The sequence below is a fragment of the Homalodisca vitripennis genome, chromosome 3 (genome assembly GCF_021130785.1).
Source record: "Homalodisca vitripennis isolate AUS2020 chromosome 3, UT_GWSS_2.1, whole genome shotgun sequence".
NCBI lineage: Eukaryota > Metazoa > Arthropoda > Insecta > Hemiptera > Cicadellidae > Homalodisca > Homalodisca vitripennis.
Window position 1 is genome coordinate 117860811 of NC_060209.1, and position 21072 is coordinate 117881882.

At 32.3% G+C, this 21072-nt stretch overlaps 1 protein-coding gene across 2 annotated transcripts in view; it reads right to left on the reverse strand.

The window, feature by feature from the left end:
• Positions 1–21072, reverse strand: part of LOC124357391 (mitogen-activated protein kinase kinase kinase 10-like) — a 151110-nt gene that overhangs the window by 8474 nt on the left and 121564 nt on the right. For both annotated transcript variants that reach the window (XM_046809148.1, XM_046809149.1), the window contains 3 exons: positions 15290–15506; positions 11860–11960; positions 10308–10522 (listed from right to left, as the gene is read on the reverse strand). In XM_046809148.1, the coding sequence (XP_046665104.1) occupies positions 10308–10522; positions 11860–11960; positions 15290–15506 (533 nt within the window). The remainder of the gene's footprint in view (positions 1–10307; positions 10523–11859; positions 11961–15289; positions 15507–21072) is intronic.

The window sequence follows — 21072 nt, forward strand, 5'->3', positions numbered from 1 at the left end:
CACAAGCCCGGCATACTTGGCTTTATCTTAATCTCACAATATTTTATTTTCTTGAGTATTACTTAGATTGCACAATAACCTAACCTCTACGCTGCGGAGCCCTGAGATTCACGTCCGCACGAGCTACCAAGCACTGAGGCAGACTGTTTTTTTTTTCATTTGCCTTGTCTATGATGATCACTGATGATTTGCAAAGACTCATTCTTATGGTGTGTGTTATATTTGTGTACATTATTTTCTAATTCATGTAAAATCTTTACTAACATCTCTTGTGTCAAATTGAGATTTTAAAAGCATCAACTTGGATTTTAGTCTTACAATTACTAATACCCATTCCTTTTTTGATCCTCTAGTTTTAATTCTGATGTTACGCCAGCACATCGTAAATGGAACACACATTTGCATCCACCAGAACAGGTTATAGAATCAGTATCATAAATCATTCTTACAGACGCTACACAAGCCCGCATACTTGGTTTATCTTAATTCACAATATTTTATTAGCTTTTACACGTATTACTTAGATTGCACCAATAACCTAACCTCTACGCTGCGGAGCCGGCTGAGACACGTCCGCACGGTACCAAGCACTGAGGCAGACTGTTTTTTTTCGTGTATATTTCAAGTCTATGATGATCACTGATGATTTCATTCAGTAGTACATACATTATTTTCTAAGACATTTGTTGGCCTAATTGCAATTTAAAATATAATGGTTTTCATATATATAAAGTCCAAAAACTGTTATTATTTTAATTCTTTAAACCAATTTCTAACAGATTCTGAGAATTTAAGCTTAAGTATACTTCTAATCACCCTTAAAATGTCAGTTAGGTTTTTCTTAGTTGTGGCACCAAATATGGCTATGCCATAAGCAATGTGTGAATGTCTATAAGCACTTCAGTAGTACATAAACAAGACATTTGCCTAATTGCATATAAGCCAGAACTAATTTTACCAAGCACAAATTTAATGTGCTTAGCTCAAGTGACAATCAATTCAATCCGAGAAATTTAATTTTTGATGCATTTTCAATCTCTTCGTCTATAAGAATATCAAAGTCATAATCATTATTATTTTGTTTAGTTTTGTTAATGAATTTAGTTTTCTCATAAGATTAGCCAATTCGATTGCTGAGATGAATTCAACTTCTTCTTTCGAAATTCCAGAAACCTTTAGATTTGCATCATCTGCAAATAAACACAACGTACTGTTTGCAGTATAAGATAGTTTGCTTTCAATATTCCTCAAATAAAATAAGAAAAGAAGAGGTCCAAGATTTGACCCTTGCGGGACTCCAATTACACTTTGCTCTAATTTAAATTTAAATCTTGTTAAAGTTCTATTTGTCGACTTATGAGCTATTTCAACAAACTGTTTCCTACCCGTCAAATATGATTTGAACCAATTCAGTGCAATACCTCTAACTCCAATATCATATAATATTGATAATAAAAGATGGTGATCAACACTGTCAAAGGCCTTAGAGAGGTCCATAAAAATTTCAATAACAACTTCCCCTTTGTCTATTGAATTTATGACTGATTCTATAAAACTTACTGCTGCTGTGACGGTTGATTTATGTTTCCTAAATCCGTGTTGGGTGTCGTTGATTTGTTTTGTTCTATATAAGTCTTCAGTCTATTATATACTACTTTTTCATAAACTTTCGATATAGATGGTAACAAGGAAATAGGTCTATAGTTTGATTTAAGGAATGTATCATTTGCTTTAAATATCGGAATAATTTTAGCAATTTTGAGTAGATTAGGAAAGATTCCACTAACAAATGAAGAATTTATAAAATGTACAAGAATTTTGCTTAGCTCTTCTTTAACTTCTTTTATAATTTTTAATGGCACTTCATCGTAACCACAAGTCAGTTTATTATCAAAAGAGACAATAATTTCTTGGACCTCCTTTACATTTGTTGGAGTTAGACAAAAGAACTTACTGAACAAATTCTCAACATCTCTTACAACTCTTACATCTAAGTCATTAATATTTAAACTTGTTAATGGTTGGACATTTTCATTTTTTCTATTAGTCATATTTATAAAATAATCATTAAAAATGTTACAAACTATTTCTGGATTTTCTATGCATGAATTGTTCTTTTGAAGTACTATATTACAATTCTTATTTAGTCTACATCTTTTATTTCCTACTTCATAATTAATTATATTCCAAGTGGTTTTTACTACATTGGAAGCCTTACTGATTTTATCACTGAAAAATTCCCTTTTGGCTAGTAATAGTTTTTTTCCCTATAATTCTTGGTTTGTAATTTGACAAAACTAGATAGCTCTTCATCTTTGGTAGATCTTGCATATTTGCCAGTGTTTATGATTTCTTGTTTCTCCATCTTAAGTTAATTTTTTTAAATGGATTATTTTTTATCTTAAACATTTTTATTGGAAAACACCACTTAAAATAATAAGTGAAAACTTGATTAAAGATATTATATTTATCACTGGCATGGAGCAAGGTATATTTTTTCCCAAGTTATCATTTTTTAGAAAATCTTTATAATAATTTTATATTAAGTGCAGAGAAATCCCTGCGGTTTTCAATGTAATAATCATTATGTCCATTACACTGTTTCAGATTTTTATTTTTAAAATTTGCCCAATCATGATCAGATAGCAGTGTTATGACACCACTAATTTCCAAACATTCCCTTTTAAAGTTTGTAGAAAATGTTCTTGTCAATTGCTGAAATCGAGCCCTGGCATACTCTCGTTGAAAGTTAATTAGTCAATGCATTATTGTAACTCTTCAAAATGTTTTTGAAAACTGATGATGTCCTGTTTTTGTTTAACATGTTTATATTTAAATCACCTAGCTAAGATTATATTTGAGGAGTTGAGCTTTTAGGAACACATTCCTATCAAATAAACACTTAATCTATCTAAAATTTGTTTACATCATGCATTAGGGGATCGGGTAAAGGACTCACAACAAAATAAATTTTACATTATTTACAATGAACATTGTTGCACGCACAACACTCAAATATCCTATCGTCACACAATTTTTCAATATCGGGCATCACAACCTGTCTCCAATTCATCTGTTCCTCAGCCAAAATCATTACTTCCCCTTTAGATGTGCTTTCACGTGAGTAATAACTAGTGGACTAAAAATTTATTTATATTAATCCTTTCTGATTTGATTCATTTTTTGTGTTATGTTTGGATAAAATTAAAACTACTATTAATGAGGTTTTAATTCATCAAGGATAATTTCCAAGTGAGATAATTAGACTTGAGATTTTCCTTATTCTGATGAAAAATTTGGACTGATCCATTCAATTCAGATTTCATTAAGTAATTACTGGGGACTTGGCTCGGCTCCAGTTTAAAGCAAAATCAGGCTGAGATTGCAAAATTTGTAGACTTTGACACATTCATTCCATCACTATGTCGCACACTTGACACGAAGCTGACAGCACGGGCAGTGGGAGGATAAGCATTCCTATGTCCAGTAGAGAGCCTGCAGAAGAAACCGGTGGATTGGGAAATGGCTGCACAGTGGCGGGCTAGGGGGCTGTGTGACTCTCCAGGGTGGCTGGTGGAATGCCTGTATGATGTCGATGGTGTTGATGGTTCCACGGTGTGATACTTGTTCTTTGAGGCACCTTTGGTTGTTGATCGGACTGCTTTTCTCTTCTTTTGCAAATGTGAATAGTGCATTTATCCATACAATTTACCTCAATCTGATTCACGAAATTTGGTAGGTTCTGAGATTAACTTTTCTCACATAGGGATGCTGTTTTAGCAATGACTTTACTAAGGTATGAAAGTCCCTTTCCTGTTAAGATGAATACCGTCCTTTGCCAGACATGAATTGTCCAAGTAATTTCCCACGTTGAGGTAGATAACACCAAGTTCTTTGCATAGCCATCTTATATTTTGTGTTTGTACTGATATAGTATTCCAGGTGATACATCTCTTCTTGCTATAATGCTGTTGGTAACAAACAAGCATCTGGAAATGACTTTTTGGCAGTTAAAATTGTATTATATAGAGCTCCCATGACATCTTGCGGGCAGTAGGTATTACTATACAAGGAACCACCAGAGAGTTGCAGTTGTCGGCGACCAATAGAATGGACTGGCCTGCGCGGACGTATGCCACACAACTGCTCGATTGCCGCCCGGCACGGCTGGCGCATTGTGGTCTGATAAACTGCTGCGCTATCACTACTAACACTGATACTGACATTTAAAAACTTATATCAGTATAATTGAAAAACAAAAATATTTAAAAATGCGTTGACAGTTTGCTATTATTATATACGAGTATTTAAATTACTTGTATAGTTTATTAATGTTTTTACAAACTAACTATCGATTAAAACAAACAAATCGTCCCGTCTGTTAGTCAGAGTAAAGTACTTGCTTATTTCCATACAATACAACAATCTTTTCAGTGATTTTAAAACGATTACTAAAACACACCAAAATTAATATACATGTTGCTTATATTGGACACTGCATGACGTGTTGCTTGATTAAAAATAATTAAAAAAATATAACAATATAATCAACTTTTAAAAATTTTCGAACAATTATATTTTTAAAATTATGGAAAATAAATAATCAAATTTTCCACGAAATAACTTTTAGGGCCTACTATTTTAAAATGAAATACGTTTAATAAAAAGCACGATTGACTTAATAATATTCTTACCTTTGCACTTGTATATTATTTTTATTCGCTCTCAGGGCGGCAATATCGTAGCCAAAACCTAGGAGTCATTCTTCATTTTCACTTTTTCTGCCTCACTGCTACTTGTGTCAGGAATTGTCTGCTAAGTTTATAATTATTTGCTCTACAACAAACTTGTGGCGGATACATTCCTTTTCAAAAATCAGCTTGCTGCAAGGCTTCTGCGTGCTGAACTCTTGATTGGGGCCAGTCTTCTTTAGTCACTTTGTCCAGAGCATCATGAACAAGTTTTCTCAACGTCGGTTATTTTAATGTCTTATTATTACGTGCTACCTTCTCCCTTCATTTGAGCCCATACCATTTCAAATGGGATTGTACTGGCCAGTGATAAGGAGGGAGCCTGACAACTGTATTTGCTCCATTATCATTGGCTAATACGTCGAGTTCATAAGTTTTTTGTTGGGTTTTATGTATGGGTGAACCCCATTTTTAAGTTCTGGTTTCGTTTCTTTCATAGAGTATTGTATGTTTTCATTCGAGACAGCCAATTTTGAATATCTTCCTTCTCCACGACTCCACGATGAATTTGGAATTTTCCTTTCTCGGCGAGTACTGAATGGTATGGAGCATTGTCCATTAACGATGTTCGAGGCCTTCTTCCAAAATGGCATAGCAGTTTTTTAAACCATTTTCTGGATACGATTCAGCGTTCATTTCATCGTGATAGTCCGAACTGGAATTGAAGAGAATGCAGTATTTTCAACCGCACTGAGATTTAAGCGACAATAGGCACTGACTGACGGTCTGAGACCGGAAGGAGGAAGGGGCTGTTTCTTGGGAAACAGTATGACTCATATCCGTCTGGTATTACCAAACACTGCTGGCTGGTGCGGCTTTTGTTTACAGGTATTTACACCACCGTTTCCTCCACATTTTCACTCGTCCTGGGACATTCATCTATTAGATGTTACTGTTGTTCAAATTTCATTGGATGTTATAGAAAAACCGTTACTTTAGAATTTTATAAGAAAAGTGCATTCATATTATAAAAATACTTGTGCTAAATGATTTTTTCAACTATGGCCAGTCTTTTAAATATTTAAATCATCCACGTGTGAAAACAATTTTACATAACACCAGATTCAAGACTATTAATAGCCAGGTTAGGAAAAATGCTTTCAAATGGTTATAAATTTATGAGAAACGAAGTGCGTAACAAAACCGTTGCTGGGCAACAATTCCCAGCGTTATGTAACTGAATAAGTATATTTATGGAAAAGAACATAATATGTTCTTTATGAATATATTATATATTTTAAATAAATATGAAAATATTATATTTCAGTTGTATTTGATAACTTTTCTTACCTAAATTGAAAATCCATTTAATTATAACATGATTTCTACTATGTAAACATTTGTAATGCCTTATTATATATCAGTGATTAATGGCATTATCTAAACTGTTAAATACGAGAAATTAACGTTTTTGTGGTATTTTTATGTTTTCTTTTTAATTTATATTTCGGTCTACTAAAGATTTTAATCCTACGATCTTCGTGTATATGAGTAATATAATACAATAATTTATTTCAATCCATTTAACTCAACATGGAAATAAGGCTACAGAAATGTACTTTTTTTTAATGACCGTAAACAATTACATTTTGTAATACGTAGTTAATTAATTTCAAGACAGCTCTAACTTTTCTTTTGAGCGTAACGGTTAAGTATTTTAAGAAAAGTAACGCTGGACTCGCGCGGCTTGTGGTTACAGCGTGGGAACATAGTTTGGCAACGTCGCTCAGTTTCTCGTTGGCCGCCGCTCCAAAGTTCACGGGCAAAATAGGCTCCTCCCTCAACTGCACTCTCTTGTGGTTTTTTGTATAAGGTCATTTGTACCAGCATGATATGAAGACTGTATGGGGGGTTTTCAGTACTTTTTGCTCATAGATACAATTTTTTTGTCAATCTGTGTGGCAGTTGCTCCTCTATAACAATGCATTTTTCCATTTGGTTATAGCGACATGTTTTTATAATTGAGGTCTCCAATGACAAGAAAACTTGTCTTTTTTTTCATCTCTTAGATTGGAGTTCTTCTATGTGTACTTCGTATAAGAGTTCCCGACCTTGGTGCAAGTGACTTGAGATCCTTACTTTAGTTTTCTTGACACCAGGGTGCTCTGCTCCTTGTGGTGATTCTCTTGCTGTACCATCATCAAGATTCTCAAATGCATTTTTTTTAGAATAATAGACTTTTCTGTAAGATGATTGTTTGCTTTTTTACTCCTCTTGGCTGAAGCTGTCCTCCCATTGATTGTCATTCAAGTTTTTATGGTGGCCTAACGTAGAGTATGTCAAAACTGAATTGGGTTGGATTATTGGGAATTGAGACCTTGACGTACTCCTTCCTGGTCCAATATTTTCTTCTGTTCACTCACAGGCTTCTTCACAGAATTGATCATTTGAGAAAGTTAGATTTCTTTAAGGTGCTATAGCAATGTTTATTATTGAACAACATCATGGCTAGTTGAGCTCTCTTGGTTCCATATGTCCAATTTCACTAAAATCCGGAAGGTAAACTTTCTGATTTTTAGCTTTTTACAATCTGAGCCAACAATAGCTCAATGATCATTATTCATATATAAACCACAGTCGACACAGTTGTTTTGTTGTGAGTTTTACATATTTCTATTTTTGGCGTCTCCCTTCTGAACATATATATGTTTATAGATCTTTTTGACTATTTTTTTTCTGCCGCAGTTAGGTTTATATTTTCCCATAGAGTCATAATAACAGAACTTTTCCTTAGATTTGTCAATATAGTAACAAACTACAAATGTGGACCCTTGCCCATCATTTGTCATTCCCATTTGTACATATGAATCCTCAAATATTTCTTCAGCATCGTTAACAGGAATAAAAATGTAGGAACTTTCTGCTAATTCAAGAGGCTGTAGATACTGATAACATCTTGAAAACATTTAACTGCTTGACTTATTACTGGTTTCATTAAAACAATACTGAATGTTCTTTATCAATAACAGATTCAAGCATAATCAAAGTACACTTGGATGGGCATCATCATGAGCCAACTACCTTCCAAAACAGGAGACAAACACAGTGAAATCCCATTATCTGTGTTGGTACCGGAACACATTCAACATTACTTATTAATTGAGTGCAAGGGCTTCTTTACAATGGCACTTTATTTACTGGGGTCTGAGGAAATGGGGCTGCTCGGTAGCAGTTGGTAGCTGTGATGTTTTTGCTACACTGAAATACCAGACGAGCAATTTCTTCCCACTAAATCATCACCTGAGTAATTAATGTTTTTTTCTGAGGTGTGTCTTTCATAGCATTTTAATTCAGATTGAAGGAGAAAATGCATTACATAATAATGCATCTTAGCTACAGCTTGTTTTGAAGTCTTTTTAGTTACATTTTTCTTTTTCAGCTTGCTTCAGTGCCGTTTTAAAAGTTTCGTTCTTGGATTTGTTCAATGAAAACCTATCCTTGTTATCATCAAAATTATGTTAAATCACTAACACCTACTAGGTCGTCTCTCCAGTTCCATAAAACACTACTTGATATTTTAGTATTATTCTTAAATGTTGTTGTGTCCACATTAATTATTTTAGCAGGCCAGGCTGCATGGTCCTCTGACTTTTGCAAATAGTTACATCGTTAATTTCTTTTAGTTATTGACTTTATTTCTGTTGTGACATAGATGAACTTGCTTTAATTTGAGTTAGAATGAATCAATAAAATAACTAGGATATTACAAGATTAAAAATAACTAGGATGGCAAGATAAAATATATTTTTCCAAGTAAAACAATATTATAATAGTAGTTTTGATGTAATGAAACCGAAAACTTTACTCTGGTTTGTAGCAAAAATAATCTGTCTTCAATTGGATTTGAATTCTCACGCCACTCATCAGTTCAATAAGTTTTGATGGTCAGTATGCTACCATCTGAGCTAACTGGATTTGTTGATAAATATGATCTCAGGTATGATAAGATCAAACTGCCAATGTTAAGCAGAAAATGAGCCTGGTGGGGTCAAACTTTGACTCAGTCTCAGCTACTGATTATCTCATCTCATCATCTATATCCTTGATAAAGGGTGGAGTCAAACTGCAACTCTGTTCCAGCTACTGGTCTATCTTATCTTATGATCTACAATTCTTTGATAACAAATAATGTATTCACATGTCCATGTACAATTAAAAAGATATAATAATTTAACTTCTTCCATTTAATTTTGGAAGTGTATCAAATTTATCACCTGATTATTAAAGAGCGAAACTTACTTTACACACTGGCACAAAATTTAACACATAAAGCTATTATTACACCACAATTTTTAAGCTAAAAAGCACAAGCATAATACTTCCTGCTATTCACTTGTGGGTCTCCCCCAAGTTAGGGACATGTAAACAAATGTCCCTACATCTTTGGCACGCTTCGTTTACTGTCAGTTAAATTTGGAATGAGTTTTGTAAATATTATCATTATTTTTCCAAATTGTGAAACATTCGGAATACTTTTCTGATTTTTCTCTTCATAAAAACCATTATTGGACTTCAACAAACATAAAAAAAAGAATTAGCCAAATTGGTATAACCATTCCCGAGATTAGTGCACATTTAACAATTTATTTCCATTTGTAAGGTTACTATCACAAGGGTTTTTAGTTAAGAAAACACTTCTCTAGTTTACAAAAATACTTCTTTAACTTCCCCTAAAAATAACAGAAATAATATTTTGTTACAGGATTGTTCAGAATAATATGGTCTAAAATAATATGTTATGCAATCAAATCCTAAAATAGTTTTTATAATTTCAATTTTTACAACAAAAAAAAAAAAAAACATTTCAACCGTAACTTTTTTGTTTGCAGGAGCTTACGTATTTTATTATAACTCCATAACTATATACAATATAGTACTATACCACCCATTCTCTTTTAGCCAAAGAGTTATAAACATGGAATATATAATCAAATATATGAAAACATAAAGGCACATATAATGCAGCTATAGTCGGAAGGGTTGATTCAATAACGAATGTTAAGTTTAGCTCCAGTTCACCTTCCTCTTATGTGCAGCATCTGAAATCTGATGCTGTTGCAGACTTGTCTCCTGAAATCAAGTCAATAATTGTATATGCAAATGAATATACAAACAGAATGATCTTCTTTAGGATGTTTCGACATGGTGTGAACCAGAAAACTGAGATGATAGTGGAGTTTTTTTTATTGAAATGGAGGGTAGTGTTGGATATGGATAATCTTAAATCTCTTCTTATTCTTTTCTTAACAATCAATCAATTGAAAATTGTGAGTGCACAATGAATATTTGTCACAAAACTTTTTGAAAAAGAATTAAATTAATTTCTGTGGTAAGCATCTGGATTTCACATATTTGCTTTAATGCTTTATTCTTTTGAAACACTAGACATTTTGTGGTGATTTGCAGATGCAGATCAGTTGCACAACATCTGTCACATGATACAATTGTATGCTTAACCTTGATGCAAGTGCCAGTTTGTCTGCAGATCAATTGGTTTGATATTTTAGCCACAATACAAATAATGTTGCATCGGGAATAATACAGTCGCTGAGTTACCTCGGCAGGTTCAATACTAGTGCTGGAAGATTTCCGTCGAGGAGAGGGGGCTGGTGTTAGCTGTTTGAGGGCAGGCACATAGTGTTGGGAGTGTTGTGGTGAGTCGGTGAACCACAGCGGCTTGGACTCCACTGGCAGGTGTTCAGCTATAGCCAGGTTGTTAAGCAGTGGTCGATAGTGTTTGGCTGGACCATGATAGGTGTTGTGAGGGTAACCTATCACCACAACAGAATTAGTGTTGGTGCAATAATTCACCTGAACACCTACATAGATGTACCAAACAAAACACTCAAAGCACAAAATCAAAATGTGAATTTAATTAACAAAAAAGGCCAATAAGAACAATATTATCATTATACAGGGTGATTTTATTAACATTGGTTGTATTGGTATCTTTTAAACCATAATTATCATTAAAAAAAAACTTTAAACAGGACACCGTTCTAATTTGTTGGTTAATTTTTAAAATCCATTTTGAAGACTTTAAAAATTGCCACTATTTTACAATATGGAGGCCAACTTTAGTTTTTCGTAATGGAACACCTGCCCGTATGTTACAATCAATTTAGGTTTAAAATTCAATTTTTAGACTTGTTTATTCTTGGGTATTTTTTTAAACCTACTCCTTTAGGAATTGTAGGCATTAATAAAGTTTTATAATTCACCCTTTAATGTGTTATTTAGTATGAAGGCTTTAGTACATCCAATCGTTCAACTAAGATTAAAATTATAATTGGTATTGTTTTACAATAAAGTTAAAGAACACATTTTATTCTTTAAATGACTACTTAACCTGTGATATTAGTATGTTAATTTTTTAATAGTTATGATTTTGTTGATAGTTATCTCTTGTTATTTATTTATTGTTGTTAAATCTATTTCATTGTTAATTTTAATTTGTTGCATTTTTATCTATTTATTGTTACTTTTTATTGTTTTATTGTTATATATTTATTGTTTTATTTACTATTTAATTTATTGTGTATATAATGTTTTAGATATGTTATATATATTTAACGAGATGCTGCTAATACCATTTTTACTTTTATTTTCTTTTTAATGACTAAAATTGTGGCGTTATTCACATGTTCATATAAAATTTACTTTGACTTACAGTCTAATCATTACACGTATTATGGGGTTTTAAAGGTGTGATAGGAGTAGGTAGCCTTTTAGATATAATAAAAAGTGATGTTGTCCATTGCATTGTCAAGTGCTTAAAGACAATAAAGATTTCTTGATTCTTGATTCTTTTAATTACAGATCATTATTTTAAATAACAACCTTCTCAACAATTCAAATATTAAGAAGGTACATCATAATTGTAACATGCGTTCTGTGATGTTGAAACAAACAACTGACCATATATTTGGATGAAAATATCAGCTGTTTTGTTAATAAGACAAAAAATATTATTGGCAAAAATGAATGATTTGTCCTCTAGTGAGAGAAATAAGTGCTAGAAAAAGTTCCAACATGCACCAACAAACCGCATTACACAAAACCAAATTGAAAGGTTAATAATTATTAATACATTACTAGATTAACTCACCAGAACTACTTGAAAATTCATAATCTGGACCCAAGTATGAATTGCGGCTACCTCCACATGACTCTAACCACCAAGACTTTTCTTCTGCCTCTTCATCTAGCCTATAACACAACAGTAAATGTTAGTTATAAGTTCCAGCAATTATACTAATCAATTATTTTATTATGAGTAAGTTAAACTACATTCTGCCTAAAAATACAAATTATCTGCTTATGTCTGACATTTTTAAGATGGGCCAACAGACGATTTAGAATGCCAGTCCTACAGATTCAATATTGAGGATGGATGTTTTGTAAGCATAACAGGGTTTGGACATTTCCCATCATTATATGTTACAAAAATAGGACACTACATTTCAAGAACTGCAATTTTTCCTCTTATTCAGGTATCAAATCTTGAAACTCAAGGTCAAGCATACAGAAACAGTGACAAGCAAATAAACAATAAAGAGCGTTGAACTTGTATGTCAAACTTCATAACACGAATAAGTTGTAGGCAAATAAAAACAAGCATAAGTACATTATAAGAATTCATTATTTAGTATTCCAGTCGTTATTAGTATAACTCCATTTTAAAGCAGAAAGTAACTAAATTAAAATGTTTTATGAATTGTTTTCTAAATTACTACAGTATGAAATTCATACTGCCTGAGTATAAAATGTCTGTGAATGTTACAGCAGTGAACAAGTCATAAGTGACTGCTGCTAGAAGCAACAACAAATTCTGTTGTCCGTTGTAGCGATGTTTTCTTGCACACTCGGGTTATTGTTACTTTTTAGCAAACAAATGTGTATTACCTTGTAAACTTTCCTATATTATAAAGATAGCCTAATTATTGTATATTGTATTAGGCTACTAGCTTCCTCTTCATTAGGAATCGATTACATTGTAAGGATGTAAGTAGCAAATGTCGATTCTCATTGTAGACTTGTACACGTGTATGTGATACCGCTGTTCCATTTTTTTATATCAATACCAACCAGAAGCAAGTTTGTAATGCCTTAATCCCATCAGTTTGGTAAAAAGGCTTGGTCCCATCAACTTGGATAATTGTGTTCTCAGTGTAGTTGAAGAAGTCCAGAACAGATCAGGAACAGCACAAACTACACAATAGAGGCACATTGCACACCACATGTTGCACACACCTTCTATGGTTTTTTGGAACTTTATCCATTATTTTGTTAGTGATGCTGCACAAACCCCAGTTTTGTAAGGTAACAATATCTAGTAACAGTGAGTAAATCTATTTTACTTGCAATAGATTACTGCGCTCTTATTCCCCAGTGAAGTATTACAAGTCAAATATGCACTCTGAAGTAGCCATCATAATGCATGGCTATTCTGTGCACATGTTGAAAGTAAATACTAGGTAAACAAAGTGTAACATATCACATATATTTTTCAGCAAAAGCTACAGAATAATAACATAATAATTAAAGTTACTTAACTTAGCATGTTAAAAATAACTATTTATTTTAGTACAAATGTTTTGTTTACTTTTTCCACATTTAGTACAACATAGCACTTTACTAAATTCACTAAATAAAAATTCAATGAATACAAAATAAAGAAAAATTATTACAAATAAAAATATTTATAAAACTTGTAAATTCACTTTTTTTAGAAAAAAATTTAAAAATGTGTTCTTTGTGCCCACTGAAAAATCTGGCAAAGTCAAACAATTACTTCAACAGGTGAGTTACGAGGCATATTTTAAAGTAAGTACCGTTTCTACTTACTTAAAGTAAGTACCGCAGCGCTGCAGTTGCCGTTTAGCGCATGCGCGTAGTCTAGTTACATCAGTTGGGAAGCCACAGACGCCATTACGACGCCGTTTGATTGAGTCTTCATTTGTTTACGTGATTTTAAAATGCTGCCGACTATCGAGAATCCCCCCAACTGTGAAGTGCGTGCTGTGATTCGTTTTCTCTGTCCTAAAGGCTTAAAAGTAATTGACATTCATCGTCAAATCAGTGAAGTTTATGGTGAAAACATTATGAGTGAAGGAATGGTGCGGAAATGGGTTATGGCCTTCAAAGATGGCCGCACATACGTTCATGATGAGGAACGAAGTGGGCGACCTTCAGTCATTACCGATGATCTCATTCAAAAAGTGGACTGTAAAGTGAAAGAGAACAGACGGTTAACAATTTCGTTCTTAGCTGAAAAATTTCTTGGTGTATCAAGAAGTGTTCTCTAGGAAATTGTGTCCGAACATTTAAATTATCGGAAACTGTGTTCACGGTGGGTACCGAACATGTTGAATGATGAGTACAAAACCAAACGATTGGGCAGTGCATTGAGCTTTCTCGAGCGTTACAGTAACGAGGGCGATGATTTTTTAAGCCATATCGTTACAGGCAATGAAACGTGGGTAGCCTAAGTTACACCAGAATCAAAACAACAGTCAATGGAATGGCGGCATTCAACATCCCCTAGGAAAGTCAAATTCAAGCAAACAATTTCTGCCCAGAAAATCATGTGCACTGTCTTTTGGGACAGACAGGGTGTGTTGTTGGTCAATTTTCTGCCTCGCAGTGAAACAATTAATGCAGCCGCGTACTGTGAAACTTTAAAAAAACTGTGCTGCGCAATTCAAAACAAAAGGCGTGGCATGTTGAGTGCAGGCATCGTTTTGCTCCACGATAATGCTCGTCCACATTCAGCAAATCGAAAGCAAGAGCTCATCACTTCATTTGGCTGGGAACAATTGGACCATCCTCCATACAGTCCCGATCTAGCGCCTAGCGACTACCATTTGTTTCTGCACTTGAAGATGCATTTGGCGGGGAAGCATCATTCCAATGATGAAGAAGTAAAAACGTTTGTGCAACAGTGGTTGTCCAGTCTGGCGGCAAGTTTCTTTGGCAACGGCATACAAAAGCTGGTCCCAAGATACGACAAGTGCCTTAATAATAATGGAAATTATGTAGAGAAGTAGAGGAAAGTTTACTCTTTCAAGTAAATAAAGTTTTGTTTGAAAAATTTACTTGTTGATTTAAAAAAAATCAAAATGGTACTTACTTTAAAAACATGCCTCGTATATAGCATCCGAAAAGTCTTTGTTGGTATTTTACACTTTTCTGACCTGTATTATGAATTAAAATAGCTAAAAAACTAAAATAAAACAATAAAGGAACGTTAAAACTACTTTAGTTATCAACAACAACAAAATAACTCATACATAACATTTTTCTTTAAAAATAAGTTTTTAAAATAAATTAAAGTGTAAAAATTAAGTACTTAGAATTCTTGTTCTTTTAAAACATATTTCTCTGTTTAATTTAGCATTAATCATGATTACTCCTACAGTTACTCTGAAGAGTATTATAAAAGCAGAGGTACATTGCAAATAACGTGGTCTAAAACTATACTAACTTTGCAATTAAAAAACTTAAATATTAATATAATCTTTATTGGGTTGTCTAACCTGTCCGGTTGCAGCCGAGGATGGATAGGGTAAGTGTTGGACACTCTGACATCGTAGCCCGCAGCAAAGCTGGCTAACATAGCAGCCATGTTGTACAATACCATCTCGACAATAGACAGCTTTGGCCCCTTGGCTCCTCTCACTTCCAGACCGTTGAATAGTGAGGCTATGGATGAGCTATCATAACCCCACTCCCCTTCCGTTGGACCCATGTAGTCTGTAAACATTTATACAGGCTTATTAACAGAAATGTAGTACTGTTAAATCAAAATGTCCAATTTTGAGTAACCTTTGTACATTATTAAAAATTGAATTGAATAGTTATATACTTAGCTTTTAATATATTTTGCATACAACTTATTGTTTCATGATTAAATATTTTATTAATGTATCAAGGAATACATTTATATTATCTCATAGTATAAGTACATTTCTTCAATGTTTAGAATTTTACCTTCTACTGCAAAAGCTTTATATCTTCTACGAATATAACAAAAATCCAGACATATTGTTGGCTCAGGCACAACTATATAATATTTAATATACCATTTTATGAATACAAATTTGAAAAGTTTACAATTCAACCAGATTCAAACAAGAATCTGATCACAGTATTTAGATTTACCCTACAAAAAAACTATATATTCTTGTACAATTTCAAAACATGGCATCAGTGGATAACTGAGTAATCTTGTTTCTCAAAGAAGTGCGCTATGGATTACTTGACAGTTTTCTCCAGTGTCCATAACTCGTATTATACTGTATTTATCTTGGATGGAGTGTCTCCAGCTCCTTTGCAATGGCATAGCTCGTTATCACTCATACCTTGTTTACCCTAGTAGCGTCATTGCCTAATGGGGGAACTTAAGTATTCACTACAAAGATAAAAGATAAAAAAGTTACAAAAAAAAAGACAAAATCCTTGTTCACAGCAAAATTTAAGGCTATTTAATAATCTTTATCCTTCATCTACTTTCATTGCCAATAGAGTCATTTTATGATGCTTCCTATGAATATATATATATATATATATATATATATATATATATATATATAGCCTACTACTAATAATAACACATTTTGTGAGTACAAGTTAACTTTGATCTGTAACAGGTTTTATAATTGATTGAAAGCTTACTCACCAGCTATATATATATATATATTTTTTTTTTTTTTTCATTTAATAGGCTACACATTTATATAGTGTAACAGTTTACCAGTAAACTTGTATCCGTAAACATTTTATATATGTGTACTTATATCAGTTATCACTCCATGTTAAGTAAAGATTTAATTGTTCAATGTATTTGTATAATTTACCAGTTTTCTATAGTTTTATCACTTAACACTGTGACAGTAAAAATGTCTGCAGAATTACAGTATTCTGACATACTCAGTATGTTTACTCCATCGCAACAAACAACTTTCCATTCCTAATTATTAAACTCATATACGTTTTTGTTTACCATGTTAAGTTATTGAATAATAGTACACAACCGTTAATAAAGTCAAATTGATGTATCTTTAGATTAATGCCAAATGGCTTATGTACGTATAAATTGTTATCTTCGAACACAAATAAAACACAACAAAAGTTTAACCATATTTGATGTTTTATTTGTGTTTGAAGAGAACTAATTTATATATATATTACAAACAATATATATAAATAACAAACAATAATATATTAACGACTGGGTTAAGTTCACCATATAATTCATTATGAAGTGTGGGGCTCTCCAGCTCCACACCGGGCTGAGGTAAGGGGTTGTAAGAAAGAGTGAGAGGGACCCACATCACCATGAACGTGATGTCACTTTTCCTTCAGTGTGATCAATTAAGTTTTTTTTTTTTTTTTAGACTGTAAAAGGCTTTTTATGTTTTTAAATAAAATATATCTTTAGGAATTTCCATGTTCCCTTTTTGTATCATTGGTAATTATCAAAACAACAGTACCAGAGTTAAGGATATAATACCAAAACACTTGAATTGTGCCCCTTTGACACTGTGACTGCAGCTCTATACTCAGTGATTCTGATTCAAAATAACAGTGTGAGGAACACTAGCACATCTGCTGCAGTCAACATTTTTAATGAGCTTTCAAGAGAACCAAAAACGTTATTTCAGATATCAAGTTTATTATTGATAACAGGTGTTTTTACGTGATAAGTTAGAGACTTATTTCAGCGATTGCCCAATTACAACTCTGTTTTACACAAATAGTAGAGGCTATAGCGGATCTGAAGAGGATTCACAAAATAATGTCAACTCAATATCACCAGCTTCTATGCATGATCATCGAATCAATGATTCCAATTCATTGAAACTTTAAAATCCATCTGCATGGTCTTTTTTGAAGTAACACAATCTATAATCGCTAAAATCTATTAATATTTTTGAGTAACCCCACCATTTAAACTGAAAACAATGTAAATTACTTACATATTCTACATGACATAAAGTTTACATACTTTGCTCTATTGTTTGCTGTCATCGGAAATAAATGTTCTGTTCAAAGTATTCCAAACTGATCAAATGGCATGTGTCCAAGCTCTTGTTGACAAGGTTCTTGATAGTTCAATAGGATCATAGAAGATATTTAAGGATGTAGAAAACCAGTGTTTATTTACAAATGTTCAGGTATGGATTAGTACCATTTCCTAGTATCTTTACAGTTAGGAATAATTGTGCAGCAAATCAGTCTCACTCATTAGACAATTTTATTATGAAGACAGACCTCACAAAAAATTGCTTAGTGACTGTTGAGTTTATTTGACAAATTGAAAATAAATAAGGTAATTAAAAATTCCCTATTCTATTTTACAACTAATTGTTCCATACATGTTATTCTCTAGTGAGTAATACCAAAATTCAATTTCAATTTGCGTAAACAAATGTATTAATTGTAGACACTATATAGAAATGTTCCAGAATTGTGCAAAATTAATAATATAGTTTAAGATGACTCAATTCCACATATCTGTTGACTGAAGAACACTTTCTACAGCAAAGTCGAATCATCTCAAGATTTTAATTGTGTTAGTAATATTTGATAGAGTGTGAATTAAAAAATTTAAGTAAATAGTCATGAAAGTGCAATCTTTGTATAAATTATATACAAGAAAAGAATTGGTTGCTTTTATATTTACTAAAAAACAATTGAAAAATCCACTTAATACACATTTAAAACATTGTTTAGATTGTAAGGTTCTAACTGAATACAACTGTTTTGAATGTATTTATTTTATAGCAATGTTATCTCATAAATAGTGTACAGCTCAGTAAACAAAATGAACACAGGCCATATGCACTGATGCTAGACCAAAGGGTATTTCATTATACAACATTGTTGTTTTTATGAATAAAAATATTGTACTGCATATTAAAAGTTGTTAATTTACAATGTAAGCAATGATTTTAATTTAGAAATGTAGTTAACTTTAAACTAATCTTATATATGTTGTATTTTAGATTGAAGTTTTCTTTTTAATACAAAATTGATGATATATGAATAACTTTTTGGTAACCGATAAAAGGGGAAATCCAACTACTTTTTACTAATATGCTCCACAACTAGTGCGTACCACTACGTACATGTCTGAAGTACCTGTGATTTGTGGATTTGTTAAGAGGAGAGTGATAAAAATGTCATTTTCAGAAGAAAGATAACAAGACGTGAATAATTTTGAGGTTAATTCTAATATAAACCACATTATTGTGTTTGCAGACAGTGTTCTGAATTTTGCATTATTTAGTGCTGTATTAACCTAAAAATGTGATCAATCAAGCTATTGGACTTTACCCCTCTGTTAAACAGTTGGTAATAATGAGTATTATATTAACTTGTGTAAACTTAGCCATGGACACGATTGTGCCAGTAATAGAAATTATATCTTGTAAATAGGCCGAGTCCAAATCCACGACTGAAAAAGAAAAGAGGATTTAAATTTCAACAGTGTATTAAAGACATTCTTATTTCCACAGCCAAACTCTATACTTTACTGTCCATAGGCATAAAGCCTACACTCCTTATCATGCTATATGTTATATGGAAACTTCAAGCACATCTAACAAATTCCAGGCAATAAACTTACTCAAAAGTACCACTCAAAAGTGAATGTTTACATTTGTAAACACCGCTGTGACAGTAAAAGAGTTTTTTTGATTGATTGATAATGTATACCAAAAGAGATCTTTCCATAAAAATATTTCAAAGGATATTTTACTCCAGTTTTAATAATATATGTTATCTATGAATTATAGACTTAAAGTTTTGAGTTTTAGCCTGAAACATCAGAAATACTTATTTTAAGCAAATAGGCATTAGTGGTGTTACTGAAAAAATGTAAGTTGTTAACAAGAACATTTCTATGATAATATTTAACCTGTAAAATAATATAGTGACTTCCTTAACTACAATTATTTATACCCTCAATTTAATTAAGTTTAAGGTAAACCAAATTGTTGGTACGGAATTGCTCAAAGCCATTAAACATTGCATCTAATGTGGATTACATAACAAAAGTGAATCTATTTGTCCCAGTAAAAGATATTGTCAATTTGGGCAGAAATGTTGTATACAATATATTTTTATGGAAGCATCATGAGTGCTGGCTGGGTATTATCAGCTAACCTGAAATTGAAAAGAACTACCCTAGTAAATATCACTGTTAGTACTTAAAGTGCAATATACCACCAATGCAAGACATGGCATTTAAATCCCCAGAATCAAAAACTTGAAAGGAAAAGGATCATTGATTCGAGACTAGAGATACTGACTGATATTTACAATAAGCAAGTGGAGGAGTCAATATGTTACTTCTTTTAACTTTTACATAATAAAGTTAAAACTATGAAGAGTAGTTGAATCACTACAATAGTTATAATGAGTGAAGAGTTCTAGATGTATTAACAATGCCCACATATAATTCACAACCAAATAAAAATAACTAATCTAATTTTAACATCTTGGTACCAAACTTAGTATCAAACATTTGCTGAAAACAAAATTCGACTTTTTAGTTCTAATAAAGCCAAATATTTATTGCAACATATTTTAAATTAAAAATATAATTGAAACAAATAAATAATCAGATTTACAACTTTTATTTACATCAGTAACACTTGCAAAAGCTATTCAAATGAGAATTTTTTCCTCTTTATTCCATAAGCTATATTGAAATGGGAACACACACAAACACATCAAGAACATTATGCGGTTCCCAGTTATCTTGATTTAATATGTTCAGCGGCCTTCCGATCAAGTAATGGGTAAGTGTTAGCTTTTAATTGAAGAACTGGAGAATTTGGAACTAAATCGTTAAAAAATGTCATAATTAAAAAAACATAAGAGTATAAAGCAGTTAAAAATAAGATTAATGAACTATATTAGCAAAGAAACACTTTTACAGACAAGAATAATCTTACTGCAGTTATGAAGACTTTACATAAATTCTTAAAGAAATTTCTAAGAATATAATTTTGAGTACGTTTTTGAAAATATATAGTTCATTTTTATTGGTAATACTGTACACCCCATGACAATTATGTCATCAATAAAATTATAGATAATTTAGTATTTGATCATATAAAGCAGCACAACATATATATTTTGTACAAAATAGTTAAAATTAAGTTAGTATTTGGTTCAGAGATAAGTACAACAGTCGGTGGCAGAGTTTCTCTGTGCGATCATTTGGTAAGAAGCTCATTAGAAGCACTAACATCCAGATCATAAATTGGGTGACAAAGCTAAAGACCTACTGACACAGGCCATTTCCCTT